General features: G+C 44.0%; 1 protein-coding gene across 21 annotated transcripts in view; it reads right to left on the reverse strand.

Annotated features, from left to right (window-relative positions):
* Positions 1 to 10,010, reverse strand: part of MTSS1 (MTSS I-BAR domain containing 1) — a 128,003-nt gene extending 117,993 nt beyond the window's left edge. For 6 of the 21 annotated variants that reach the window (XM_048286221.1, XM_048286217.1, XM_048286228.1 and 3 more), the window contains exons 1-2: positions 9,305 to 9,722; positions 9,008 to 9,176 (exon numbers count right to left, since the gene is read on the reverse strand). In XM_048286221.1, coding sequence (XP_048142178.1) covers positions 9,008 to 9,079 — 72 coding nt within the window. In that variant the 5' untranslated portion in view covers positions 9,080 to 9,176; positions 9,305 to 9,722. Of the gene's footprint in view, positions 1 to 9,007; positions 9,177 to 9,304; positions 9,724 to 9,920 lie in introns of those variants that run through there. The other 15 variants (XM_048286231.1, XM_048286227.1, XM_048286220.1 and 12 more) reach the window with 7 other exon arrangements.
* Between the last annotated feature and the right edge of the window lie 10,694 nt (positions 10,011 to 20,704).

The following is a 20,704-nucleotide window of genomic DNA, read 5'->3' on the forward strand; positions in this document are numbered from 1 at the left end:
AGTCTGGTACCATTCTGTTGTCAGAGCTCTGGAGCCTTTAATTTGTATTATAATAACGCCTGCACTGCATTAGTCTATGTTTAAACATCTCCAGTGGAGGATACCAGTTGCCCTATGGTTGTGACTTTAATTTGTAGTACAGCAAGGACCCATGAAAACTCATCCTGGCTTACAAATCCAACTTAGGAGCCTCCTTCTTTGTCAACAGGGACCACATCAAATCTGTCCTGTCCACAGCTCAGCTTCATGGTTTGTAAGATGAAAAAACTCAGCTCCAAAACAGTCACTTCACAGTTTAAATCCAAGACTGGGTAATTAGCAAACAAAAGTTAGACTCATACTGTGAGAAAATACATCATGCATAAACAGTCTCTCCCTCTCTAAACATAGGAAGTTATTCACAAGATGGGGGGGCGGTGGGAAACAACTAGCCACAGCTTCTGAAGACCTTTTATCCCATGCCACATTAAAAAAGCTGGACATTAAGTAGTCTTCCAGAGGAAACATATAGTTCCACATTCTTCCCTACAGGTCTGAACAAGTTTGCAAGCCTGAATAGCAAATTTCTCCTCAGAGACTCATCAATGCTGCCTTGGATCCACTCAATCATTAAGTGGCCACTGTTCACACTCAGCAGCTATTTTCTAAACCCACAATATTTCAGCTGGATGAAAACAAAGATAATTAAAATATCAGGAGGCAGTCATTCAAGTTAATACCTACACAGGATAGCCTCAAGCCAACAGCCCTGTGTTTGTAACAACACCAACCCCATTGGGGTCTCATCACTTCTTCCCAAGCAAGCAGAAACCCTAATTTCTGACCACCCACTCAACACAACCTCCATTCCACAAGCAGTAATGTCAATCTCCAGGAACCAAAGTACTAACAAGCATTTGAGTTGACAACAAAAGTATCTCACTGGGAGAAAGGCAGCAGCCAGGTACCCAAGTTTTCAATGCTTAATTAACTTTGCCTCTTGACAGAGAGTGAAGTGCAAGTACACTATTGCAGGCTACCTTCTCTCCATTTCACTCATGAGAAGATAAATAATCCCTTTCAATCTCCAAATCAGACCCCTGGTTTGCTCATGCATCCATGAGCATCCATGTGGCATGCTCACAGATGGTACATGGATGTTCGGAGACATCACCAATACAGCTTTATTAACAAAAAATCCCGAATTATGCCTCTACACAGAGGGCTTCAAAGACACTACACAGCATACATGTGACTTTCGTGGCAAAAAAAAAAAAATATATATCTTATGCTTGGGTGAGAAGCACGGTGGTAGTTTATGTGGAAGACAAAACGAGAACAAATGTGAACCTTTCTGTACCATGAACCAAGTGTCTCTAGTTATACACTCATCAGTAGCATTGTACACACCAACACAAGCTCATTCCCGCAAGAGTGGTTTGTTAAAGGATGACCGTACTCCAGCTAGCATCCTAGGATTAAAACCAACTACACATCACTTATGGTTGTTGACCAGAAGAGTGTAAAGTACAGAGCTCACACAAAACCCCACAAAACAGACAAATTATTCATGATCAGCTTATGGTTAAGATGTTCCAGTCAGGCTTCTCCACTAAAAACTGAGAGAGGTTCTGTAGTTTCAGTTACAGAAGAGGAGTTCAGGACACTTTTGTTCAGAATTTATAGTAATTTGTAGATGTCATCTCTTCTGCCTACAAACACCGGGTTATCACAGTGGTGAACAGCAACACATCTTTATCAGTAAAAACAAAGTGTTATGTATGTGAGAATAGAAACCTATTATACTGGGAGCTTAAAAAACATCCCCTCATTAACGCCATGTTGTAGATGCACCCAATTTCTTCTTGTCCTAGGGGGAGGGAGTAGAAGTCACTAAACCTGCAGCCATAGCTTGCCTTTCTGTAAAACGGGAGCCATTCTTTGGAGCCAAGTCACACAGAGAGCACTTTGAAGATGAAAGCTGCTATGGTCTTAGCCACAAAACTACTAGACATTTTGTCTCCAATCCTTCCAAACATCTTAGCATCCAAGCTATCTCAGCCCAGCAGGAAGAATTCCATCAATGTCCTTAAAGGTCAGCACAGATCCCAGCAAACAAAGTAGTGCTTGGCACCTTACAGTATCAAGGTAGACATAATTTTCAAATTGAAAACATACCCTTGAAGATATATGTAGCCTAAGGAGACTACTTCATTCTGAAGAGTAGCCCCTTTATGATACTAACTCAAACTTCTCTGTAGTCATCTTCGCATGCTCTAAAGTAGACCAAAAAGCCTTTTTAGATTTAGTTCCTATTTTGCTCTCTGCTTATCTTCAAGACCACACTGTCTTTGGGTAGACCATGAACCTTAAAAATGTTCTTCAGAAGTTGAAAACACATAGCATGCTGCTATGCACAAGTTTCCATTCAGAGATTCATCAAGAATACTCCACCAACTCTTGCAACTCCTATACTTCAAAAAAAAAAAAAGGCAAAAAAAAGTTGAGCTTTTCAGGTATTTTACAACAAATATTTGGGTTCAGTTCATGCAAACTCAGAGCTCAGGAAGGAAGCAGTAACCTCCACTGAATATGACCCTCTGTTAGGTATTAACCAGCACTAAGCCTGTAATTACACAGACTTCTTGTTCTCCAACATTTGTTCAGTCAATTGTGTTTCATGCAGCACTGCACAACTCCTTCCACACTTACAACCTCACAAACCTTACTATGCAGTTCTTGGCATCCTGCCAGGTCTAAAAGGAGTACTCTTAAGAGATATTAAAAATCCTTGCCCTGGGTGTATGTCACAGGATAAGTCAGCCCCATACACACTTACGTAGCAAATGTTCAGCAGTTGTATAAATTGTTAACACTCACATGAGTATTTGGATCAAGCAAACGTGTTCCTAAAAAATAAACTACTCGTGAGTAAGTATGTTCCCAGCTATGCCCTGTTCCTTGAACCCCAGCGTTTAGGCAGGCATGCAGTGGCTCTCTTCCTGCACCATCTTCAGACTTTGCTGCATGTCAATCCCTCCCCCTCCAAGATGTTTACAGAAAGATACTGCAGCTGCTTGGAAAAGGCAAGAAACCCAGTGTATGCAAACCAACGGCCTGAGCAAGCAGGTTGTTGGGAGGCAGAGGGGGTAAGAAACCAGAGCAGCCAGCTACGCTCCAAATGCCTCAGTGGTAAAACCTTTAAGGAACAAAAAAAAGCGGCAAGAAAAGCACCAAATTAACTCATTTAAGATTTTTTGTGAAGGGGAAGAAACACTAGTTTGCTAGGTTTGAGATAGATAGTTGTCCTAAAGACTGTTGTGTAAGGGACATGCCAGTGCAACATGGCAGGTGTGCTTCCTCTCCAAGCCTGTCTGTTGCACACAAAACCATAGAATGGTTTGGGTTGCAAGGGACCTTACAGATCATCTGTCCCAACTCCCCTGCCATGGGCAGGGACACCTTCCAGTAGACCAGGTTGCTCAGGGCTCCATCCAACCTGCCCCTGAACTCCTCCAGGAACAGGCACCCACCCACAACTTCTCTGGATAACCTGTTCTCAATACACTCACAGTAAAAAAATTTCTTGTTTATATCTAACTGAACACTGCCATCTTTATTGAAGCCATTCTCCCTTGTCCTGTCACTACACGCCCTTGTCAAAAGTCCTCCTCCAACCCTCTTGTAGACCCCTTTTGGTACTCAAGGTGTAATAAGATCTCCCTGGTTCACAGAGACCTGCCTCTCAAGCCTGTCAAAGTCCCTCTGGATGGCATTGCTCCCCTCCAGCATGGTGACTGCACCACACAGCTGGATGACATCATCAAACCTGCTGAGGAAACACTCAATCCCACTGTTAATGTCACCAACGAAGATGTTAAACAGTGCCGGTCACAATACATGACACATTCATTTTTCCTTACAATAGTTATCATCCTTAACAGCTGGATTGAAACAAGCCCTTAAAATCATTCAACTGAACATTCCTAACCTCCACAGAGATCTCAAGCTTCAAATAAAGCACAGCTGGGGAAGAGCTGTTGCACTACAACATGTCACACTAAAATAAATTTGCCCAGGTTCTCTGCTACGTGTGTGCTGTCCCTTGGATTAATACAAAGGCTGAGGACTTGCAGCTGTACTTGATGTAGTAACTGTCTCAGCAGTTCTATTTGTTCCATCAAATACTTTTTTCCACTGAGTTTATATTATTTGTGTGAATATCACAAGGCATTCACAAGCAATCAGGGATACTTAACAAACAACTCTTAATTATTGATGTGGCCACCCCCGGGTCCCAGCTTCTACAAAAGCAAGATTAAAATGCTGCTTCTCACTGGTCACTTCCTGAAAGGAGATAAGAGGCTGCAAAAACATAAATGTTTCTCATGCCCATATGTTCATGTCTCTCTCTTCTGCTTTGACCAAGAACTGCAGGACTGAAGGCAAAGGTGCACCACTGCCTAGGCTGGGAGTCCCAGCAGCAGCAATGGAGTTAAGGGTTCACCTCCTCTAGAGTATTAAAGCAGAGGTTACTGCCAGAAGCAAAAAGTTTATTTTATTGCGCTTTCAGCTAAACAAATATAAATAAGGCACATACACATATAATAAAAGAGTTTCTAAAATTTTCCAAAAATTCACACCTCCTTTGGGAACCTGATTTTTGTTGATTATCAGGACAATACCTGCACATCCCTCACATGCAGGGAGATGAATGAGACTAAGTGGTAACACCCACTTGACCCATAAAAATTTAGTAAATCCTGTGACTTGGTATAAATGAAGCCACAGACAACCTGTGTTCATCCAAATGCTCATTACTCATCTTCCTCCCATGCCCACCGCACAGGTGTCAGGTGCTGTGCATACACAGCAAGCCCCTGCTCTGTCAAAACACATGCTGGCAGAAGAGGCAAGACAAATAAACAACAAGCTAAAAGCCAAAGAAACACCATCAAGCAAGTGATGAACTACAAACACAGCCAATTTCAATGTTTTCAGAGGTGTTGTCTTTTTTCTTCAGGATGGCGGAGAACAATGTGATTAAAAGGAATGTAAAATCAACTCAGAAGGAAAAGCAGCATTAAAGAAAATCTGCTCTGCATGAGAAGACAAGTTCTTTTGAAACCCATCCGCAACAGGCCCTCCCAAAAATTAACTGCAATGATTTGCTTTACACTAAAAGAGATATTGAAATTAACAGCACATTGCAGAATCTCATTTCTCAATTGCCAGAAAAGAGTTACCATTCAGATCAAATACTCCCTTCCCACAGGGAGCTACAGAAAACTCAGCATTCAAAAACAAGCTGCAGAGCATTTGCACGTAGCACACAGGACTACTCTGAGGGGACATGCATTTTATTTTTGCTTTTATAAACTTTGATTGCTTTGAAAAACATCTTGCATAAGAGTATAACAAATCCTAAGTGCCACATACTCAGTGATGTATCGTAGGAAACACCAGGGCTGTGACAATGGATCAAAATAAGGATGGGATGGGCAGACACGCTCCCACCTTTATGATTCTTTAATCAGATCCTGAAATCTCAAAGCATAGAAACCCAATTCTAGAGCACAACAGCCAAGTACAATTCCCATTGTGGACTTTTCATAAACAACCCTGTCATCATGTACACCACCATATTACTCAACAAATCTGACCCTTGTTTTGTATGGAAAAAATGGACTTCCCTTGTCAGGGGATTGAAGTTCCAGATGTTCTGTTCAGCCTGGAGGAGACTGAGAGGAGACCTCATTGCAGTCTACAGCTTCCTCACGAGGGGAGGTGGAGGGGCAGGCACTGATCTCTTCTCTCTGGTGACCAGTCACAGGACCCGAGGAAACAGCACGAAGCTGTGTCAGGGTTGGACATCAGAAGTTCCGTCACCCAGGGGGTGTCTGGGCACTGAAACAGCCTCCCCAGGGAAGTGGTCACAGCACCTGAGAGATTTTAAGAAGCGTTTGGATGAATCTCTCAAGCAGATGGTGGGATTGTTGGGGGAGTCCTGTGCAGTGCTAAGAGCTGGACTCAATGATCCATGTGAGTCCCTTCCAACTCAGAATATCCTGTGACTCTATGATGTACAATAATGTGCTGTATAAACAGGATGTTTACTAACTGTTGTTATATTTACTCAATAACATCATTTCTCCAAATCACTTAACTTTATGCTGAGTTGTTTTGGAGCAGGTTTTGTTGAGTATTAGCCACAAAAATATTTTTGGTAGAGAGTGGAGAGAAAGTTGTGGTATATGGAGAAAACATTAAAGGCCATTCCACAGACCTCAGCCAGCAAGAGACAATCTTGCTGTCACAAAATGTGATGTGTTAGTCACACTGACATATATTACCCTTATGAAGTTTCAAATCTAACACAGTATACAGAGACAAATGGAAACAATCACATTGCTCAGAATTATAATCCCAGCTTCTGTACCCTTGTCAAGATCAGGCAGAGCTCAAAATTAACAACAGGTACACCTGAGCTAGTTCTGTGTTACTGTGAACAAAGAGAAAAATTAGTCCACATGTACTGCATCTTCATCACCTCAGCTGCAGCACCCATCTGCATCCACTGGCAAGACTTCAGAGTAATTTAAGCTGTTCATTAACCCTACCATCTTTACAACAAAGTTTAAGGTAGAGCAATACATACGATAAAAGAACCTGTGAACCATTTAGTTAAAAAAAAGGCGGATGCTGCATCAAATCCCTCAGCACTGCAGGGCATGTGGGGCCTTGATCACAGCCTGCGATGAGAAATAGGCACAGATAATGCACTTGGGTATGCGTGGGCAGACCCCTACGCAACATCTCCAAGATCCTGCCAGAAACCTGCCCACACAGATCTGACTACGTGAAACAGCACTTAAAATGCTAATTTTCACTTTACTACTAAAGGTATGATTAGTTGAAAGGTTCTGGTTAACTATCAGAAAATAGCTACTTTTCCTTAGAAATTGTTGTGTTCCTTTGTGCACAATTCACAAAGAATCCTAGTGCATCTCATGAGCAGTACAGCATCAGCTGCATCAAACCAAACTACAGGTAAAAATTCTTTGTTCTACTCATGCTAAATAATGAGCAGTTTTTTTAAACCATAACAACTACCATGCTGCTAAAGATCTGCAGTGATTTCTTCCAAACCTCCCCCCTCAGTTCACAAAACAGGTTCCACTACTACAGAGCATTAAGAAAAAAATATTCACACCTGTGCCCATCTTCATAAGCTCATGTCAACATGTTTTCTGATGAGCAGCGTTCCCATGCAAGTAGCAATGTGTAGAAGAAAAAAAATGAATCCACAGAGGCCCACTGGCTTAAGAGTAAGAAAAACCAAATGCACCACTTATGGAAAGAAGGAAAGAATAAACATACTCAGTGTCCCTCTGTGATGAAACCCAAAACCACACTTCATCTGGAACAGAACATCTCCTGCGTGTTCCATGCACTGCCCACTAAAGTGATTCCAGGATTTGTGATCGTTTCCTGCTTTTGGGGGGGTTTCTTTCATTTTAAAGTGCAGTCATTATTAAAAATCCAAGGGGGTTGAGAGCCTGAGGACCACCACTGCCAGGTCTGCAGCACTATCCTGACAGATATACACAGACTCCCCTCTCCTCTCTGCAATCTACCTGCTCTTGACAAGCCACGCTTTTAATTAAATGTCTCCTAAGATCTGTTGAGAGGAAAGTGCATATGAACACTTGCCAAAAAAAAACTTCTAGTGCAAACAGCTTCTCCACACCCTCCCCCCCCCCCCGCAAAAAAATACACTAGAAGCCATTAACCTCTGCCAGGCTCCCTCCTAGAGCAGACCCTGTCCTCCAACACTACTCGGCAGCTCTTTCTCCCGCAGCCCTCGCTGCTCACCAGCCCTGCATGGATTAAAACACCCAGAGAAATCCCGTGCCCCTGGCTGGGAGAAGCACAGCACGCACGGTTGCCGCCTTTAAATTACGGCAGTCCCCCATTATTTGACACGTCTCTCAACATCTCCCACAACGGCATCCTTCCCAGTCGGCCCAGGCAGGAAGACAAGCTGCCCTTGTCCAGGGGAACACTGCAGTATTCTGCAGTACGGCCGTATGCCGGAGGCTGGGCGCCTCGAGCCCTGGGCTTTGGGGGAGACATGACGGGCAGAACACAGCAGCGCTTTTACGCTCTTTATTTCCACGAGAGAAGGGTGGGAGGCACCCGCTCACCCAAAGAAAACCCTGCAGAAGTGCCCTTGGCTGCCAAGGATAGGTTGGGAGCGCCTCTCTCAAAGGGACCCTTTGGCAGAGACGGGATCAGCACAGTCAGGCTTCTGGTGGCTGGTGGAGGGACCCGGAGACTTGAAACCTTTGCATCCATTCACAGAAAGAAGGAAATGCCACCTCCACGAACATATACAGCGTGAAAATAATACCACATAAACGACTGAGCTGCAATTTTAATTCAGGCACACATCAACTTTTGAACATCTCCAGGCAGAGATTTTTTTGCCATCGCGCCCATCACCCTGGCACCGAAATGCTCACACTGCCCTTCCCAGCCCCACCCCACGGCTGACATGCTCCGGGCCCGGCTCCGCCGCACCACGCTCCCGCCCCGCTGCATTCATTCTGCTACCGATCTGACAGCCCACACCAGGGGAGAAAAAATGAGAAGAAAAATATTTGTAAAATAAAGAGGCAGGCTTGGAAATCGCTGACCCTGGTGCAAGGTAACAGCTTGCATATTTGAGCAGGACAAATAGAGAAAAGAGGGAAGGAGGAGGGAGGTAGAGGTGGTGTCCTGCAACCAACTCGCAAGCCCCAAACCCTGGGTGTGAAGCCAAGGAGCCCCTCTACCGGGCTGGTCCCGCCGGCGGGGACGCGGACCCAGCCCCGGGGCAGCGTCCCCCCAGCGCCGCGGGGGAGGTCGAGCCGCCGCCAGCCCCCGATGCGGCTGCACCGCCCGGGGCGAAGTTTCGCCGGGCCAGGTGGGAAGAGGCTTCCCCTCCCCTGTGCTCCCCCACACCCCTTACCTCTCAGCCTCTTACCTTCATGTCGCTTATGATGGTCTGGAAGAGCCCTCCGAGAGCACTACATTCCTTCTCTATCACAGCCTCCATTTTCCTGGCTCGAGCTCACTGGAGGAGCAGGATTTCACCGCTACCGCTGCAACTGCACTGCTCAGCTGGAGGAAAATCAGATACCCCGGGCTCCCACCTCACCCAAAAAAAAAAAAAAAAACAACAAAAAATCACCACCAAAACGGAGGGGGGGGGGGAGGGGGGAAGGGGCAAACAAGCTAATGTAGGCAATGAGAGGGAAAAAAACAAACCACCCCAACACACCTGAACCCCTGTCTGCCTGCACCTCTACAACGGGATAAAATCCAGCGCTACTGGCGCTTCTCTACTACACGCACCTCCCCGGCACCCGGGCACTCAGCGCCGAGCGGGCACTACGAGCCCATGCGGGAGCAGCCACAGGCCCCATCTCAGCGCATCGCGGCCCCGGCCCCCCGCGCCTCCCGGCACGGCAGCGCTCAGGGCAGCGGGCGCCCGCGGCGCTGGGCGAAGCACACTCCGAAAAGACAAGGGGCAAAAAAAAATTGTTCTCTATAAAACAGGCTCGAGCGTCAAGCCGGTCCTCGTGGAGCAGCCTGGAGGAGTCTCTGCCAACCCCAGCGGACCAGGCTACAGCCAAAGCACCCAACCCGCTGCCTGCCCTTCTCCGAGAGCAGCCCGCTCCGCCCGGCCGTGCCGCTCCCGCGGCGGCAGCGCCCGCCCCCGCCCGGCCCCGCGCCGAGCACCCCGCCCGCCCCGCCGCGTCACCAGCGCGGCCTCCGATTGGCCGCGCGCGGGTCTGGGGACCGCGGGTTCGCGCCCCGCTGCCGACGGGGCGGCCCCGAGGGGTCCGTCGGTCCCGGTCCCGGTCCCGGTCCCATCCGTCAGGGCAGGAACTGACTTGCATGTTTAGGATTCGGCGAAGAAGCTGGTTTTTTCTGTTGACGTTCGCCGAAATGGCCGACGTTCGGCTGTTTCTGATGACAGGCGTCTGCCTGAGCCCCCCGATACCGAGCTGAGAGCCCTCAGCAAAGCTACAGCCTGGGGAGTACAGCCGGCAGCAGCTGTGGGGCTGCTCAGTCATCCTCTCCCACAAATGCCAGACGATAGGCAAGACTGTGAGAGTGGGTTGTATGAAACGTGGGGGTTTAAAGTAATTCAGTTTTCACATTTCGCCAGATTTTGCAAAACACTGTGGTCGAAATCTCTTTTTCTGCACGCAGACAGGCGGTGGCTCACAACCTGCACGTGTGCGACACCGGCACGTGGCAGCACACGCCAAACACACCGAGGGTGAGATGGAAATGTAGGAATTCGAGTTATTAAAATTTATCCTACAAACTCTGCCTGAGAAGAGCCAGTGTCTGTGCCAATGTATTTTGCTTCATTTCAGCCAGTACCGAGGTAGGGGCATATGAGGGATTGCATCCTCCGTGTTAATTTATCTCTGAGGGGAAAGGCTGGACAGGTGCCCTGTCTCCAACAGGGCCATAGCAGCACAGGCTGCAGCAGCAATTTTCCTCTGCTTTGACCCGCATGGGTCTGACCAGGCGCTTAATTTTGAGCTCTGCATGACCCTCACTCCCAAAGACAAGCCCAATAAATGTCCCTATGGGCTTGTGATAATGACACCTGCTCATCTCATGCTGAGCTTCAGGTGCTGTCGCATAACCAGCATGACAGCGTTCCTCTGGGATACAGTCACAGCCAGCTATCCGGCAGGGAAAGTTGGTGGCCTACTTTGCTTTCTTCAGCCACCCCATTTCTGGGATGATCCTTCTTTTAGTGCAAACAGTGGCTTGGCTAACCTCATTTCTGGAAAGGTTTCAGAGTGCAACAATGCGTGTGGGAGAGGAGGGTGAAAAATCTTCTGTAAGAAAAGCTGTTGTTTAAGGACTGCACTGATACTATAGTAAATAAAACAGGGCTGCTTGCTCTGTAGCATGCAACAAGTCTCATACAGCGATGAAAGAATATGCAGGTATACAACAGAAAAATGAAGTAATAATTTCACATCTCAATCAATTATAACAAGTAGGTTAGGCATACAATGTAAGAAAATGGGTTTTACCTTGCAAATAAGAAAGTGCACCTCACTGGTTATGATGAGTAACTTTTTAAACCACTGTAACTCAAGCATAGCCAGTCACAACCTAGAGAGACCTAATCAAAACTGTTCAGTGTGGGAACTCATGCCTTCTGATCAACAAATCAGTATGATTTCACAGAAGCTTCTTATTGTTTGAAATATACTCCACTCACACATCTCACAACTTTGACATCATACCCTACTTAAACACTTTGCTTAGTTATACATTCTACCTACTTATCTTACACATATCACTCTACTTATACATTTTCTTACTTACTTACACTTTTTACAACTTCTACATAACACAGTACTTATGCACTTTACCTACTTCTACATCTTACAACCTTTATATGATACTCTACTTATACATTTTACAACTTATCCATAATACTTATCCATAATACATATCCATAATACAGTACGTACACATTTTGCAACTGCTGTGTATGAGATTTCACATTGCTTGATTGGTTTCTCTATTCTGTCCATGAGCTCCACACACACTTTTCTGATAATATGAGTGGTTTTAATCAAGTGCAGCACAGTCCTTTTTATCTATTCCTTGCTGTCTTGGTATTTAGTGTTTCAGCTTCTTCTTTCTCAATTCTTTTCCAATTTAGCACAGTTTCCCTTTCAGCCCTTGATGAATTCCTGAGGGCTCTAACAGGTGGGGCTTCTGATCCAGGCAAGCAGCATTGACATGATGACAGCAACAAAACCCATCCATTGATCAGCAGCCAAGTTAGTCCAGAAAACCCAAACAACAAAACAGCAAAGACCAATAAGCAACTATAGACCTATCCCTCCCCTCTCACTTTCCCCCCGTGAACCTTCAGACTGGAGCTTAAAAACCCTCTTGCTGTGCTGCGGCTGAAGGTGGAAAGGCCAGGTGAAGCTAGTGAGGGTAATTCCAGCCTGGTCCCACTCTGAGGGCTCTGATAAGAATAGCTAAAGATGGTTTGGCTGGGGCACACTATCAAGGTTCAAATACCTTACAACAGTTCAGGTGGAATATTCTTCTGTCAGAAGGTGCTAGGGCATGAAAAATGGAGACATGATGATTTCAACAAATTTTTGTATTCATAGGACAAAAAATCAAAATGCAAAGAGAAAGGTGTTTGTTCTTTCCAGCATTTTCTTTTTCAAATCTATTTTGTTAAATTTTCTTCATATATATCACTTAGAACAAAGATTGTGTTAATTTTATATTTTAAAATTTTTGTTTGTAGCCTAACACAGCTAAAAATAAAGAACGGGCACATAGCCTGAAGGCATCAAAATAGAGTCTTGATAACTGAATTCTTTTTTCTTTTTCATTGAAGGACATTTCAGATTTTTAATTTTATTCTGCCTTTTAGTGACTTCTAAGGATAGAATTTTTTGTGGGGTGACAATTCAGTTTCAACCAGCTGTAGAGTGAGAGTGAACATTTTTCTTTGAAGACCTGACTCCAAATGGTTGCTTAAAGTGCGAGTAAGAAGTAGTTTGGTGATGTTGCAGTAATGTCGGGTTACCATCTGCCACATTATTTCTGGGATCTGCTTGATTGATTCCTAGCAAATCACTTCCTGCAAGCATTATTTGCAAAACTTTATTATGGGCAAAGGCTATTTCTGTGTTCGTAAGCCATCATTACTGGGGAGCATTTCATTACCAAGTGATGACATTCTGTAAAATATCCTGGTGCATGGACAAATGCCAGCACCACTTCTTGACAATGGGTCAGCTGAGTGCATCTTGCTCAGCAGCCCCCAACAGATGTCAATCCTAAATTTGTCAATGGTGCAATAGTAGCCCATGTTCTGACATCCTTCAACACATTGGGTGCTCTCCTGACAAAAATTCCACTGAAACCCCAAGAAAGCTGATGGTTAGGAAGGAATTTCTTCAAACATCAGTGGGCAGGTTGAGCAATGACTTGGTCACTTTGCCTGGCCTCGATGGTTCCTTCTGCTCCTCCCATGCTGAGCACCAAGGCAAAAAGTACAGCCAGAGTGAAGCTGGACACAAATGCATGAGGGCCAGGAGTCCACAGCGTGTTCCCAGGTGTTCCAGCAGACTTGCCTTATGACCAGAATGTATCCATTCACATTCCTGTTCCTTGCTTTTTCCTTCTGTAAAATGAAAATCCCAATTTTTAAAAGAATTCCTACTGTTTATGCACCAAGCACAACTGTGAAATGTCATTGGAATCAGAACAAATACATGCTCTGTCAATGTGCCACAAAAGGTTTAACTGTGGTACTTATTTAGGTCCTGATCTTAAAAGGATTTAAGACCACTTATGAATGAGAGTAGCCCTGTGGAAGACTAGATTACACATGCACTTAAGTGTTATCAGATTGAAGTTGTAAAACAACAATCACAAAAGGTACTTAATCACCTTTAAATTACAGTCTTCCTAATTTAGCTAATGTTATTCCCCAAGGAAAAATTGCCTCATCTAGCATACAATCAAGAAAGAATCAAGGGCTGTTCCTCCAAGTGGTTGACAGTTCAAAAAGAGATATGATTTTAAACGAATAGGTTGCTAAAGGCTGAACTATGTAATTGAATTATGTCTTTAAGAAATTAATGCAAATTAATATTATAATACTCCATTATAGTGCCACAGAATCTTTCATTCTTGAGCCTTCATAAAATATGTCAATAAACTTGAGAAGCAAATGAATACTTTCTTTTTCTGAAACCAGTATATTCTGTCCCCATTCGAGGCTTTCTAATAATGATTTACATTTTGAAGGATGATGATGTTTTCCTATTTATAGATTAAGAAAAAAGAGCCCAAGAGCTTCCAAGAGATGGAGTCTCTCACATACCTCCAGTCCTCAAGGTGCTCACAGGGTACAATCTTGCTCAGTCCATGGAAGCAGATGAGCTCACTTTGCAGTGCCTAATGGGACAGAGAGGTAGGATAGCAGGCAACACAGAAAGATGACAAAAGGAATTGATAAAAAATGGAGCAAACCAAACAGAATCCATTTCACACAGCTGTCCCAACAGCATTATAAATATTATATGACTCACTGGCCATACATAGAGGCGAAGAAGAATTCCCTTTTTTTCATGAGTGTGTGTTTACAGTCTGCGGTTTCAGAACAGGAAAAATAGCTTTATCCAGGTTATTTTATGTCTTGCACTGTTTTTAAATTACCAAGTAGCATTGCTGTAGTGGGGGTACCTCTGCAATTGTTTCTGCTTGCTGTGTGCTGGCAAAATAACAGCTGTTATTGCTGTACCAGGATTGATTTCCATAGAACGGCTCCATCTAAAGCCTACCTACAGGCAACAACGCTGCAGCAAAATATCAATGCAGTCTCATTTTCAGCTTCTCTCAGAAGGAAAAAAAAAGCATTTTCAGCAAAGTTCAACACAGGATGTCATTTATTCAGGGCACATAGAGGACAAGATGATTATTTTTAAGGGACTAAACTTGTCTTCCATTTCCCCCTCTCAAACAAATAGGGGAAAAAAGTCCTGCCCCCAGGTATCTCCATGCACAAGGCACAAAATCTGAAAATTGGGGTTTGTGTATTCTATCAAGGGCTTTACAGAGGGACCACATTTTTCAGTAGTGGGAAGGTGGGATGTCCTTGCTCACATGTGCCATCTGAGGCTGGTAGATTCGGAAAAGGAGCTCAGGTCTATTGCCTCCTTCCAAGCAATGTTCCTGTCATTGCTTTTAAAACTCCTCCATGATCAACCTCAGTAAATGGTCAAGGGGGTCCTGTGGCCAGGGTTATGTGGGCGCTTTCATCCAATGCAAGTCCACAGTAGCACTGACTGTATTTCCACAGTCACCTCCCACCCACGGCCTCCTTGCTGCCCCATCCCACGTCACCAGCACCAACTCAGGCACCCATGGGATGGGTCACACAGGGACCTGATTTGGCTGAAAACTAAGCCTACAAGGAAAGATTATTTTGGCCCAGAGGAGGATCCTGCCTCTTTGTGTTTCACAAAGAAGGGGCAGCTTGTATAACCCTTCCCATGCTCATTCCCCAGTAGATACCTTCTGTTTCTCATCTGCAGCTGACATGGGTTTAGAAACAGAACTGTTGATTTGAACCCTTGTTCAAACTGGCTTCATTACCTTGTATCAGGAATGTGGACACATTCACTCCACAAAACCAGGCCTCACTTTTACATTCTAAAGCTGTTCAGCTGACGCGTCTTGAAGTCATACCTTAAATTAACTTGGATAAAATTTCCTGAGTGCACCTGTGTAGTCAAGCAATAAGTTTAAAAAAAAAAAAAAATCAGGTTATACTTGCAGTTACATACATGATTAAATGCTCTGAAGAAATAAAGCCTATAATAAGTGTCACTTTTGCAAATATCTCATGTTCTCATCTTCAGAGCAACATTAACTTTGACTTCAGTATAATTACATGTATGGATCAAAGTTGCCTGTTGGGCTTTATCACCAGCACGTATTAGTCCAAGCCTTTGTTGGCCATTTCTCCCTTTAGGTGTTACGTAAATGAATCTGAGCTCTTCTGTACTTCCCATCAAGCAATAATTTTTAGTAAATCACTATTCCTGAAATCTCTGAGATCTGTATTTATTGGTATGCACAGAACTCAGTATGTTGAACCACCTCAGGACATAGTCATGTGAAACATAATGCAACACTTTCTCCTACAAAAGAAAATACTATTTTTTGCCAGTTCATAAATCCAGCTTTTAAAACAAGCACTACATTCACAAAGAAATGGCGTAGAAAAAAAATAAAACTTATTTCAATGGGCAGACTCCCAACTCTGTGTGACTGGGGAATAGGGGAATAGTCAGGCTTTTTTTCCTCCTATCTCTGTAGTTCTGTTTACTTTTTGAAATTCTGAGGAAAAGAACACTAATCCTCTTTTCCAGACCTAGACAGTTGGGATGTCAGTAAGGTGAAATTGTTAGGCAGAGGTCTCTGCTGTGAGTCAAAGGTAAAGTTCTACTGCAAACTCTGTGGCCAGAAAGCATTTTGGGGACATCAGATCATGCCAAGAGACTGCTAGTGTACAGTTTCTTAAAAGAAAAAAAAAAAAAACCAAAACCAGAAGGATTAGAAACAAGAGATTTTCCAATGAATCAAAGAAGATGGACAAAAAGAAAAATCTAGTCTACTGATCCAGATAATACAGGCAGACTAGCACATACTGGAATTTGGGACTAAAACCAAAGAGAGCTGACAGGAGGACATACTGCAGGGAGGGACAAGCACAGCCATGAATGGTGCCATTGTGTGACTATTTTAATTAATTTTTGTAATGAAGCCAAAGCTCTAATTTACCACATCCCAAAAGTAAATAGAAAAGGTTATGACCTTAATTTCAGAGGTGGGGAAGGAAAACTTAATTGTTGAGTAGTGAGCTATCACTCATTACTGCAATTGGATAGATACAGTTGGTGTGTTACTATGAATAGTCCAGATTCAACTGTCCAAATAGTGGGTAATTACAGCTTCATTCCCTCTTCCCTTCATCTTCTTTTCAAGCATTTGATTAGCAACACTTTGTACCAGTTTTACCACATGGATTGAAATACTTCTGACTCCACAAGACTCTGAGTTAACCTGTCTGGAAATATAATAGCCTTTATTTTCTTAGTAAGCAGATGTGTAAAGCCTCAGCAGGATGCAGAGATTATAGGAGGTCCTTCCTGCCTTCTTATTTTCTGCTAATGCCTCATGAGTATATACCTAAGCAAGAGCTAGTGATGGACAGACTGTTTTTCAATGTAACATGTCTACAATGTGAAAAAAGTGCAAAAGTCACATACCTGTATCCATGGCCACTAAATAAATACAATTAAATGTGCATTATGTGCTGTTCAGAACATGTCTCTGCATCACTCAGACTGTGAACAACCATCCCTGCGCTTAATTTATGAGGTCATCTCCATGGACCAAGGCAAAAGTGCATGGACAGGTCTGAGTTTGGTGTGAATCCTTATGTCTTGTCAAATGCTGTACCTCTATGTGTCCACATAAAAAAAGTACAATACTATTTACTCAGTAAATTAAGTGTTCTCTGCCCCAGATTGTTTTGTTCTTTGCCCTGTATTGTCAGTGTGAAGTGGAAATTATCCAGCATCAGAACATGAAGGATTTAAGGAGAAATGTTCATAATAAAAAATGCTGTTCTAGCGAGTTCTGCTATGGCAGAAACAAAGGAGTGACCTGCATTAGTCTGACTAGTTCAGTCAAAGCATACTGGTATTAGGATGAATATTATTAGATAAACACCTATAATGTGGTAGCTGTCATCCAAAATTCCCGTAGTAAATAGCTACTGCCTCAAAATCCTTGTGTTATTATCCACCCTTCTTTCAAGCATTTGCAGAAGCATCTGCCTTTATTCTAGAAACACAAACATTTCTTCTGGTCTTGACCTTTCCTCAGTATTACTGCTGAAAATCGGGCACTTCATCTATTTTGTGTCTTTAAACATTCAGTGGCAAGGCAGGTTAGTTAGCTGGTTGGCATCACATTTTACCAGTTCAGGTCCTGAGCACAAAACTTGATGCATTCTGCCAGGAATCAAGATCATTAGAAAAATTCTCCTGGTGCTTTCAACATCTGAGAAAAAAAATCCCTGAATTACTTTCTAAACTTTGGTCAGTACAGGGAAATAACAGATCTTCCCTCTCTATGGCTGTCAGATCAAGAGTGGACTACCCTTTTTTGAAGGACATGTTTTAACAAACATAAATCAGCACAAATCCCGATGGCCCGTGTGACCCAACAGGATGATCTAACAGTACCATTTGACTTTGAAGGTTATGGCTGTGTGAATCAACTTCTAACAAAGGGTTTAGCACAAATCTTGAGAGACAGCTGCCAGTCCTACTGACGATCAGGGATGATATATAAGGAAAGCACTTATCCTTTCATGCTCCTGTCCCAGTGGGTTGAGGCATAGAAGCAGAAAGGAGAAAGATCCCATGATACATGATCTGTGTATGCCCAGTGGGCAGCGTGCTGGTCTCCAGAGCTGTATCTCTTCTGAGGGCACTACAACTGTCAGCAAAGGTAATATCTTTCACTAGGCCAAGCAGGATATTTGGAAAAAGTAGCCAAATGTTTGAATGTATGAGCTTTTCCTAAAACCTGCCTGAAACACAAAGATCTTCAAAGCTAAATGAGGACGTTTAAAATACAAAAAATTGTCTCTGGGTGACATTGCTCTCCTGAGTGAGAAAGCAAAATGTTGTTTCTTAGAGAAGAGCTTCCACATCAGTTTTAGAGCGGAAAATACCCTCCCTGTATATCTGGATACTTGGTTGACATCCACATCTTTTGGCCTTTTGTAGCCGAATCCCATGGCAACGCAGATTTCCCAGCCTGTGCTCTGCTGAGCAGGGATGGGTGAGCGGAGCCGATGGGCGTTAGTTCCAGCTGATGGAGGCTGCAGCATGGGGTTCCCTCCTGCAAATGCTGCTTGAAATGGGGGAGCAGATTTTACATCCCTTCAGTTACAAAAGGAGCCCTTGGCTCTACTGCCAAGGCTGGCCTTTGGCTCTGTAGATCTCAGTCATCTGCGAAGAGTTGCTGCACGCTGACCCAGATATTCCATCAGCTCTGCTGCAGCGCTGGCTCGGCGACGAGGCTGCCATTTCCCTGGTCTCTGTTCTGCCCTATATCCTGCCTCAGAGATTAAATTTAAAAAAAAAAAAAAAAAAAAAAAAGAGGGACAAATTAATGTTAATCAAAATAGAATTTTCCTCCAATGATTTTTCTGCAAAACAGAGTTTCCCAGGGAAATCTGTTGCCTTAATTTTCCCCTTCTGTTCGCCTTCCCTGACATCTCATTATGCTGCTTTAACTCAGAAATCCTGACACATTTCTAACATATGCTGTCCTTAAGAGAAGAGAAATGTGCCATCTCCATTCTCTGCTTTCCTTGCATCTCCTCCGTGTGTGCCATGCTATGTCAACAGAGAGTAGGGAAGGCAATTTATGAGCTAAAGAGGGGAGCCCAGAGCGAGGGCAAGCCTGGGCCCCTGACAGCAGCCACCTGAGGTATTCATGTTGAAATACTCAGTCCAGCATGTGCGGCTGCACCTTGAATCCTGTGTCCAGTTCTGGGCCACTCACTTTGATGCCTTTTCCTGGTCTTAAAATCAAGAGTCAAATGCAGTTAGAAGAGAAAAAGGGATTTTACCTTGGTATTTATTTTAAGGATCCTTCGGTGCACTACGTCCAGGTTGAATGCACCGAAATGCACACTGCAATGCCTCCCAAAAGATTTGGTATAACATTATAGGTCTTACTAATTAGCATATCTATCAAAAATTCCCCAATGAGAGGCTTGAATGAGCCCCCCTCCCCAAGGAACCTTCCCCTGGATGGTTCTGTCTTAGTTTACAGAATGTGTTCTGGAGAGGACCTTGGGGTCTGGGGCACACTGATCCCTACCTACAAAGCTTCTAAAATGTTTAGTCTCTTAGCTGAACAAACAAGTCCAAGAATGTAGGCAAAAAGCACTAAGAATACAGAAGTTGTAAAAAGGTATAACAGGGGTATAAAAGAAAAGGCAAAAAATCATCATGGCATCAGCTTCAGGAAGGACACTGAGGTGCTGGAGTGTGTCAAGAGAAGGGCAACAGAGCTGGTGAAGGGTCTGGAGAGCAAGTCACACCAGGAGCAGCTGAGGGAGCTGGGGGTGTTTGGCCTGGATAAAGGGAGGCTCAGTGGAGACCTTATTGCTACAACTACCTGTAGAAGTAGCCAGGTGGGGGTCACACTCTTCTCCCAGGCAAAAAGTGACAGAATAAGAGGACATAGTCTCAAGCTGTGCCACGGGACATTCAGGTTGAACAGCAGGAAGAACTTAATGGAAAGGATTGTTAAGCATTGGAATGGGATTCCCTGGGAAGTGGTGGAGGCACCATTGCTGCAGGTGTTCAATAAATGACTGGACGTGGCACTTAGTGCTATGGTTTAGTTGACAAGGTGGTGATTAGTCAAAGGTTGGACCCAATGATCTTGGAGGTCTTTTCCAACTTAATTCTGTCATTCTAAGAAGTATAGTGGATAATATGAAAGTGTCTTTGTAGCTGCTGGTCTCTACTAGAGAGGAATTGAAAAAAAAGCCAAAAAGAAAACCCTTAATTGCCTCTAAAATTTCACTAGAATCAAATTACATTGTCAAATCTAATTTTTTTCTCTAAGAAATTTAACAGGTATAAAGGTGTATCTGGAAACATCGGTAAAGGGGAATGTTTATCTTTGCAGTCTTCCTGTAGAGGACTACAGGGCAACACTAGCAGAAGATCCCAGAATGCAAACTTCCTCCTCCTGTTCTTCTTTGTGTGACAGCACAAGGCCTTGAGAAGACACAGCATCCTGCAGCAGGATGAAGCATAGTGCTGTACTCCCTTGCCATCTTGGTAGTACAAGGAGAAGAGCTGCCTGGACCTGGAGACTCCTTGGTTGAACCTGGTGCACTACTGACTGCTCTGAATAAAATCCCTGTGCTCCTTTCTGCTCTGAACCAGGGGCCACAGGCTTGGTTCCCTGCTTCTCCATGCCACTTCTGTGTGTCCTGAAATTAATCACTCAGACCAGAGTGCTCAAACTCCATGCTTTGGTTTCCTAT

This window comes from Corvus hawaiiensis, chromosome 26 (assembly GCF_020740725.1).
Source record: "Corvus hawaiiensis isolate bCorHaw1 chromosome 26, bCorHaw1.pri.cur, whole genome shotgun sequence".
In the NCBI taxonomy this organism is placed as follows: Eukaryota; Metazoa; Chordata; class Aves; order Passeriformes; family Corvidae; genus Corvus; species Corvus hawaiiensis.